This window comes from Meleagris gallopavo, chromosome 4 (assembly GCF_000146605.3).
Source record: "Meleagris gallopavo isolate NT-WF06-2002-E0010 breed Aviagen turkey brand Nicholas breeding stock chromosome 4, Turkey_5.1, whole genome shotgun sequence".
Classification (NCBI taxonomy): Eukaryota; Metazoa; Chordata; class Aves; order Galliformes; family Phasianidae; genus Meleagris; species Meleagris gallopavo.
In genome coordinates this window covers 23,580,912-23,590,292 of record NC_015014.2, presented here as the reverse complement: position 1 = coordinate 23,590,292, position 9,381 = coordinate 23,580,912, and the positions used below count along the sequence as shown (strand labels likewise).

General features: G+C 38.7%; 1 protein-coding gene across 2 annotated transcripts; it reads right to left on the bottom strand.

The window, feature by feature from the left end:
- Positions 1-2,384: 2,384 nt before the first annotated feature.
- Positions 2,385-4,415, bottom strand: LOC109367247 (N-acetylgalactosaminyltransferase 7-like). Of its 2 annotated transcripts, none has more exons than XM_031553063.1 (3): positions 4,341-4,415; positions 3,682-4,139; positions 2,385-2,779 (listed from the first exon to the last, which is right to left on the bottom strand). In XM_031553063.1, exons 1-3 carry the CDS (start codon positions 4,398-4,400, stop codon positions 2,662-2,664), a joined length of 636 nt encoding a protein of 211 aa, XP_031408923.1. In that variant the 5' UTR covers positions 4,401-4,415; the 3' UTR covers positions 2,385-2,661. The 2 variants fall into 2 exon arrangements, with proteins under 2 accessions (XP_031408923.1, XP_031408925.1); XM_031553065.1 differs by having other exon boundaries at positions 2,385-2,776.
- Between the last annotated feature and the right edge of the window lie 4,966 nt (positions 4,416-9,381).

Sequence of the window (9,381 nt, the reverse complement as noted above, 5' to 3'; positions counted from 1 at the left end):
CAAACAGATGAAGGAAAGTCTGACACTGATTTTTACAAAAGGGCTCTGGGGTTTCAAAGAACAGCAGACTACTGAGTCCTACTCCAGTGCTGTGAATAGAAGCAAATAATCAAGAACAAAACTAACATACTGTAAACACAGCATTTGTTGAAGTAAATGCTGCAGAAACATATTAATCTTTTAAAGGAATCAGAAAGTATGTGAATGTGGGTGAGTCTGTTGGTAGAGTAACAGAATTTCCAACGCCTTTGACAAAGACTCTTCAGTTTCTTCAGAAGCAAAGACCTACAGCAAAGTACAGAAGGATAAGATGGAAGGTTTTGTAGATCAGTAACTGCTTAAGGAACAGGAATGAATGGATACTGCTCACACTGAAGGGAATTTGTGACTGTAACAGCCTATTAAAATCTAGGCCGCCTCTACTGAAACGTAAGAAGCTGCAGAACAATTCAAGGAACTACTCAGGCAATGAGCCATAAGGAGAGCCCACTGCAAGCACAAGTGAGTGTTCATGAAGCGTAAGAGCACAACACTCAAAGACAGCCTCTGAACTTGCCATTCATTGTCACTCAAAAAGTCTTGGAGTCCAACACAAGCAGCTCTGGGAGTATTATAGCTCGAGAGTGATGAAAGAGCAAACAGTGGTAGGAATAAGGAAGAAATACAGAACAATAATGTAGCAGCTCGATGTTGATATGGCTGATATTTCTGTATCACAGGGTGGCAGAATAACAGGGGTACATGATAATTTCCAGGAGGAAAAGTTAAGCACACACTGTGGTCTTCAGCCTGGTAAGGGACTTTGACTCACACTGTAATGAATTTCAAGAGTACAAATACATTTAAACTACAATTACATGCACAGAAAAAGGTCCATGAAGCATGATGGTCCTGTTGCAATTTCTGGTTCACGAAGCCCTGGCCTACTGGTTGCCAGGAATTAAAGTTAGACCACTCCTGTATGATTTCTTCTAAGCATAAGTTATTCCACATGGAAAAAAAATTGAGAAAACAGCTCTCTGGTCAGACCCAGCACATTTATATTTATTTATCTATTTTTAAAATTCTGCACAAGTGCTCTGCATGCTGGAAACAAAAACCCTGCTGTTGCTCTGCCTACCAGTAATTCTCTTCAGTGAAGATTTTTTTTTAGAGGATGTATCTCATACCTGACAGCATTCATCTCTTGCCCATTTCTATTTCCCTAGAATAGTCTGTTTATCTTTTATGATTTATAAAAAATCATCCAGATTATTTATTGCTCTGTTTTTATTCAGCTTTATCACTGTGTAGACTCCCAGTCACAAAAATACCCAGGGAAGAAATAAATTAATGACCTTATTCCCTAAAGCTAAGGTTTTATCAGAGTTTTACTAAGATTCAGAGCAATATGTAAAATTGAATACAAATGCTCTTAAAAGGCAGAACTTGTTAGAATTAAAAAAGAATAATAATATCCAAAGATGGTAAAAATCATCAAGTTTTAAGAAAAGGTTTCTTCAGCAACCGTTCAGAGGTTTTGGACAGGGCCTGCTAGTTAAGGAACTGAGAACTGTCTACAATCAGCAGCAAAGTTCCTGCTGATTCAGTAATGGCAGTTGGCAAGTCACATGGCCATGGGTCTGATGGAAAGGACAAATCTAACCACAGCAGGCTGAGCACCCCTTCATGGGGCTACCTGTCTTTTAAGCTGAGAGAAACAGTTCTTACAGTGCTGTTTCACTCCTGCCAATGCAGCTTGGGGGAAGCACTTAACACCCTTCTCTGAACAAAACCCATTGCTTAGGGTGATGCTAAAGAACTTCTATGCCCCAAGAAGGCTGACAAGAGGCTTACTTGGATTTGAGTGTCTCTGAGTGAATAACCCAGCCTTTGCCTGAAATATCTTACTGATTTAACAATGCGAGGATACTGGCAGTCAAAAAAGGATGACTATACTGTTCTTTGGTAGGATTGAAGTGAATGCTGCCCAGTCTTACCAATTAAAATGGCTTCAGGACTTACTGAATGGATCAGTAAGGTGAAAAGGGGGAGAAAAATAAATGGTGCATCCATGAGGAAACCTGCTATGTTTTGCAGGGGGAAAAGCAGGAAAGTGAATACACTGATTCCTGAAAGCATATAGCAATACCAATCAATCCTGCATTGCTTTCCTTCTCTTCTGCCTTTCCTGCGGGACACATGGGGATTGCAATAAACCCTTAACATATTTAAGATAACTGCAAGCATCTCAAGTATTCAGTATATGAAATATTCAACATAAATTTGCCTGAAAGATGTATTTTGATCATTTTTTTCATGCTGTTCTGTTTGCTTTCTTAGGATATTAAATAATAAAGCCTAACTTTGATTTGAGCTGCTGGCTCTGACCTCCATGGAAGACTTACCTGCAAATCTGCTTGGAAGAAACTGTAAAATTCAACATTCCTGTTCCACTATCAGTTGACAAACTTGTTTCTCTTCTTTGACTTCAAGCAGGTGGAAACCTTCAGTAAGTCACCCAAGGAACGTGGCATGAAAGAAGTCCCACACTCTGTGCACTTCATTCATTTTAACAAACACACAATGGGTAGTAAATCCAAGCAGCAGTGCAAGCATAAGCATGAGTAAGACTAACAGCTCACCAGGTTTCTCCCACCTCTTGACATGGAAAAACACCCTTTATGAAGGGCCACAGCAGCGTCTTGGTAAGCAATCAACAGCCAGCCAAATAGATAGCTGCCTTAGCCAGAAGCATCCAGATGTTGTCACCAAACCTGGTATTGACATAACTCCACTGCTGGGGAGAACAGGAACCTATTTTATATTTAAATTCATATACTCTCCTATCCAATGCAAAAAAAGGCTTAAAAAAAACACTAATCAATCAGATTGCTCAGGGACCTTTCCTTGATATTTAACAAGGAAAATAGTATCAAACGCAGATTAGCCTGAAAGCAAATTTGGCTCCAGCATTTAACAAAGAACAGAAGAGACTGTAGAAACCTGTTGGTAATTGTACACAGAGTAAATATTAATATCTCCCCAGAATTCCCCTCACAGTGAAGTAGACACACCCCAAGGTAAGTAAAAACTTTCTTTCCCCCTTTACTTCTTTGTGATAAATGCAGTGAGAGGTGCAAGTAGAAGACTACTCTGATGTTAGCTCCAAAACCCAAACTCCATCATAGCAGATCTATATACTCCTGTTAATGCAGGTAACCATGTAAAAATGTTTGCAGTAAATAATATTTTCTGTGTCTTTTTTTTAAAGCACTGTCATGAAACTATAACTAAATAAAGAATACCGTAGGAACTTCTGCATGAAATAATAATAATAAAAAAGCATTCTTACTTAAAAACAAATCTTAAGAAGTTATGGATTAAAAAGAGATGATACAACAAGGAAGACTGCTGGGAACTGAACATCCAAAATGATGCGATTAAACAGTAAAATAGGTTTTAGGACTTTAGAGACAAGTCAATATAGATTAAGCAGTTATGAAAGGAATAATTGGAACAGCATTAGCATAATATACAGAAATATTTGGTATAGTACAGCACTCTTGCCTGTCAGAACAAGAAGTCTTAAGTATTTGGCCTAATTAATAATATTACTTTAAGCATCGATTATGATCTATGGAAAGAAAATAATTAAGTCTTATAAAAACAGAACTAAAAGAAAACAAAAAGTTTGCTTACTCTTCTTGACGCAAGTCATTAACGCTCCGATCTAGTGAGATCATATCACTTGCCACCATATTAAACCCAAACTCTTTTATGCTGGCTTGAACGGATTCTTTGTAATCTGGTCCTAAAACATATGGCTTCGCTTCCTCTCCAGGGCCACCAACAACTCCATGAGGCTCAGGCTCTTTGGGTTCAAAATTACCGAGGACTCCAGGTCGTAAAACAGGATCTCGATATACAAATGTCTGAGGTTTAAATGTGAGATACTGCCTCTGGATGACGTTTTGCTGATTGTTATCACCACCATCATGCTGATTTAATTCATTTTTGGCCTTATTTTTCCTTCGAATGGATTCCAAGTCCACTTCCACACCTTCAACATGAGGCCAAGGTACCACAGGTTTGAACTTCTCATTTCCTAGTCCATGTTCTCCTTTGTTTGGTAAGGGTCTGTTGGCTTCTTTGTCATCCTATATATACACACACAGAGAAACAGCAGGAGATCATATAAATGTATTACTCTTTTTTCCCCCAAATCTTGTACCTTGGACACTGAGTGTTCATACTAAACATATGTTAAGTAAGAATAAAGAAATGCCTGTTAAGGGGCTGAATGAACACTTAAAGATAGCAGTTGCTGGAGAGCTTCACTGGATCATGTTCACACTTACCTGAGTGAGTGGATCCTGGCAAAGGCCTAAAGTCCTTCTCAACCCCAAAATTGTTCCCATAAGCGTTATTCTCTCTGCTGAAACAGCAGTGCTGTTTTAGAGCTGTGAGGTAAGCTGAAGGCAGCAACAAGCCACAGCAGGTCCTGCTCTGACCTGCTCTGCAGCCATGGAAGCCATGCTTGGGGCTGAAGTCAGCAGCCACAAGCACTGATGCTGAGTGCATCCATGTTTAAATGACCTTACAACTTTACGGTACCCTCCCAGAGAAATATCAAATTTGCACTGCAAAGAAAGGCTGGGATTTTGGAAACTCCTCGGCAGTTTCAGTGATAAACAAGATCCATGCGGCTAGAACAAGGGAGATATTGAAAGAAATTTGGCAGAAAGGCCCTGAGTAGCTGAGTGTGATGTAGCTGGATTACAACAGCCCCACCCATGAACATGCACCAAAAAACACAGTCACTGCTTTTCCCAATACTTCTGACTAGGAGAATAATGGGAATACATAGCTGAAAATTCACATTTCCTGGGAAAATTATCTACTTGTAAGTAAGATAGATGTCCTCCATGGATTTTTAGCATATGGATTTCAGTAACATCTCACTGCCTAGTAGCAAATATCGGATCAAAAGAAAAAAATGAGATCAGAAGGATGTCCTCTACTGACAGAATCACACAGAATCACTATGGTACATTATCAAGAAAGAATCTTAGCTTGATGGCTAAGATAATGCCAGTCTGCCCTTACTGTGGCAACGGTACATTGCTATTACATCACACTATTTACCTCATACACCATTCTTCACCACCTTCAGAAAATAACAAAAATCTACAATAAAATACGCCTAGACTAACACAATAACAATGGGAGTTGGAGTGGCTCAAATTCAAAATAACATCCTTTATTCAAGAAATACTGTACCTCTCTGCTTTCTCTCCAGTTTAAACTGGAAAGATGTACAAAATACAAAAGTGTTACATTATTCTGCTCTTCCGCCATTTTCAGGGAACTCTCAAAAGGCAACAAGAGAAAGAGAAGGATAAGAGAGCACATGAAAAAGCATGTTTTGCAAGGAAGCAAAAAGTCTCAAGAGGACTCTTGAAAACACATCATCTCACACTTGCCTTACAAATCAGCATGAAAACTCCACCACTCAACTGTCAGAACACTGCTGAACAGTCAGCCCTTACAAACTTGCACCTAATTTCTGCTCCAAGCGCAGAGGCAGCTAAAAAGCCAACAAAATAACGAGTATAATCAGAAAGGATGCTTAAAGAAGAGCGCTTTTGACAGCATATAATTTTCATGCATTCACATCTTTGGTAGTATTTAGTCCTCCACATCACAAAAGGACATGCTGCAGTTAGAGATGGAAGAGAACAGAGAAATCAGAATGAAGCGGAAGGGTTGGGGTGCCTCACAACACATGGCCAGAAAGGCTGAGACTCTGCAGTTTGGAGATGGGAAGGCTGAGGAGCATATCTCTAGAGCCAAGAAAATCATGAGGGTGATGGATAAACTAAACACAAAAGCACCACTGACCCTAAATACTTGAGGCACTTAACAAAATTCATAGTTTTTTGTAAAACAATAACAACAACAAACAATCAAAAAAGTTCTCTGCACAGGCAATAATCTCCTGGAATATGCCATATGGAAAGCTGTGGACACAGATGGTACCAACAATTCTATGGAGGACAAGGCAAAGTAATGGGTGACTCATCCATAAATGGACAGCAAAAGGATTAGGCAGGGAGCACAGACAGCAGCCAGACCTACATGCTTGTCCTTCTGGGCTGGGTGGATCACTAGGCTCAATAAGACAGGAATTTCTCATGCCCTTGGTCTGTACAATATTAAACACCCTTTCACTCCACTTCCATTACCTATAAAATAGCTACAAGCTTCCACTTTGTTTGTTTTCTGACTGATGCATGACACTTCTCAAAGTCATTTGTTTACTTTGCTGTAATTGGAACCACAACTTTCTCAATGTTACATTATAACCATTACACACAATTTGCATTATAGTGCATTTATCTACTGTTCCCTAAACATATTTCATTTTTCTAGGGATGAAAAATATTGCAGAAAGTTACACATGCAGACACTCACTCACCTCTTCTTTCAATTTCTATGCACCCGTGACAAACCTGAGGGAAGGCACTGGCTGTGGGCCTAAGCACCACAGTGTCACCTGCCCACACCTAAGGCATGGAGGGGAGGAGAAAAGAATAGAAGAGAGAAATCTCACATGTGAGATAAAACAGTTTAATAAGTGAAGGAGAAGTGGAAGAAAAAAATCAAAACAAGTAATGCAAAGGCAACCACTCACAACCTCCCATGAGTAGACTGATGCCCAGCCAGTTCCCAAGCAAAATATGACTAATCTCTCTAATCCCTTCTTCCTCTGTTCTGTTGCTAAGCACATTACATGGTATAGAATATCTCCTCCATCAATTTGGGTCACCTAGCTGGCAGCATTTCTTCCCACCCTCTTGCCTACACCCAGCCAGATCTCTGGTAGGCAGAGAGAGAAATGGAGAAGGCCTTTATGCTCTGCAAGCACTGCTCAGCTGCTGCTAAAATACCAGCTGTGCTGATAACAAACCCAAAACACACCATCATTTGGGCTGCTGTGAAGAAAATTAATGCTGCCCCAGCCAGATCCAGCTGGGGTGGTCTGCATTTTAGGAGCATTTTTCAAAGAAAGGAACTAAAAGCATTTAAATTTGCGATGCAGCCTAAGGTCCTGAAGGTACTCATCTGTCCACAGATAACTGAGACAAAAGATTTCTAAATACATCTGGAAGAAAATGCAAGGTCAATCTACAATCAAAGAATGTCTCTGGCCATTATATAAACTACAGTGCTTAGGTGGGAACTTTCAGAACTTCTCTTTTATGAACAATGATTTCCTCTCTAACTTTTTAATGATTTAATAACATATATATTAAAAAAAATTGCAGTTGTTTTTAAAACAGTGTGCCTGGCTAATTAAAAGTTCAGCTTTAATAAAACTCATACCACAATGACAGCCAAATCAGAAGGCACAGTTAGGAAAAAAAAATCATAACCTTTCAAAAAGCAGAAAAAAAAGAGAATCTTAGCATTGTTTGAAAAAACTTTGGAAATGACCAGACAATGACAATACGGTACAGGGAGATCTCAGAACTGAGCACAATACACACCTGCGTTCCTGGCTTTTCTCAAACTAAGGGAAGAGAAGCAAAAACCTGAGAATACTCTCACATTTGAAGACCACCAAAGAACAACAACAAAAGCCACATTACATCTTTACCAAGGACATGCAGTTAGCTGCTTATAAGCAGTAATGTAGAAATGGTTGGTTTTTGTTTGTTTGCTTTTTTTCCCCACAGAACACTTTTCTTCCAAATGCTAAATTTTGGATTTTCTGCAAGTTTTTCAAGAACCAGCTCAACCTCCTTTGTATTTTAGATGTTGTTTTCACCCCTTAAAAGGGTTATGTATGAGTCACTGCAATGGGTGTTTTGGAAATACTGAAATGGTATAAAGACAGTCCCCGACTTGGGTAAAAAGGAGATATTTGGTGTGATTTTTTGCAAATGAGGTTCTTCCATTTTGCAAAACAGACGGATGAAATTGAAGTTATGAGGAAAGTAACAGCATTCTCTCAGAGACATATTTCTAAACTACACAAAATAAAAGAAAAAAATGGGAGAGGCCTCCATGAGGCTGTAGGATTGCTCAGCTGACAGGAGGGCTGGGATGCTGGCTGGCAATAAAATGGAAAATGTCAAAGTTGCATAATCTGCTTTTCTTCAGTTCAAGACTGGCAACTCCCTAATGTCCTATGAAATAATGTCTGAACTACAAATTGATGGTTAAAAAAAATGAAGTGGATTTGTTTAATTTATAGAACGGAAGATTATCATGCTGAAAAAAGGTTCACTAATTCAAAAGCACGTCTATAAAAGCAGCTTCATCTACACAAAAATCAGCAATGTCTGAAAAATTAAAAGAGGTATAAAGAAGTAGAATTCTGTAGTATCCTCATTACTCAAGGATGAAGAAGGAAATTAAAAACTTTTGCCTGTGTCTGCATTTACACCACTGGCACTTACCATGAAAGGCAAGTAACATGTTTTCCTACCACAAGGATGAGTTCAAAGACTTAACTGAGGATAAATCAAGAGCTCTCAGAAGTGCCCCGATGCAGGTTCTTATTCTAGGCAAGTGACAAGATTTTGAAGAAAACAAAGGGGAAAAAATGAAGTATTTTGAAAATAAGCTGTCACAGAAACTGAGAGAGACCACACAGCTCTCAGCTTAAGTTTGGTACTTCAGCAAAGATTTCAACATATTTAAAATATTTTTCTTTGTTTGCTTCATCTTAATGCAGCCATATTCCTATATATTCCATATACCGGGGAAATAAGACCACTACAGAGAGGTTCTGACACAATATGTTAGAGCTATGCATTTCCAATTATTTAAGTAAATGAGAGGGAGTTGTTTTGATTTGTTCAATTACAAAAAGAAAAGAAGGTGAAAGGAGAGAAAAGAACCACAGGCTGGATCCACAAAGATTTCCTTATTGATTAGGCTCGTGCTGAGAAGATACAAAAATAACGCTGTTCTCAGGCATGCTTCTAGCATGACTCTGCTCTACCTGCTGCTAACAAGGGGGAGGAAAAATCCACATGTCTCAGTAGTTCCTACACTAACTCTTAAAGCTTGTGTAACCTTAGAACAGAATGCTTATGGGAATGGTAAAAACAGAGAAAAATATGATTTCATACAAAATCATAGAAAAATTCTTATGTTTAAAAACACATGCCTGTAAAAATAGCAGATACATTACCCACTGTAATGGTGCAACTCAAATGAAAAAGCACACTGTTAAAAGTATTCATCACCAACATTTCCAGGAAAACATTAAGTCTACAACTATGTTATTATGTCAGTTTTGACAGATATACTGACAAGACCAAAGTCCATTAAAAAACCAATGCCACTTATCCAGAGTAGATTTTTGCTCTGTTAAAAATTCTAAAT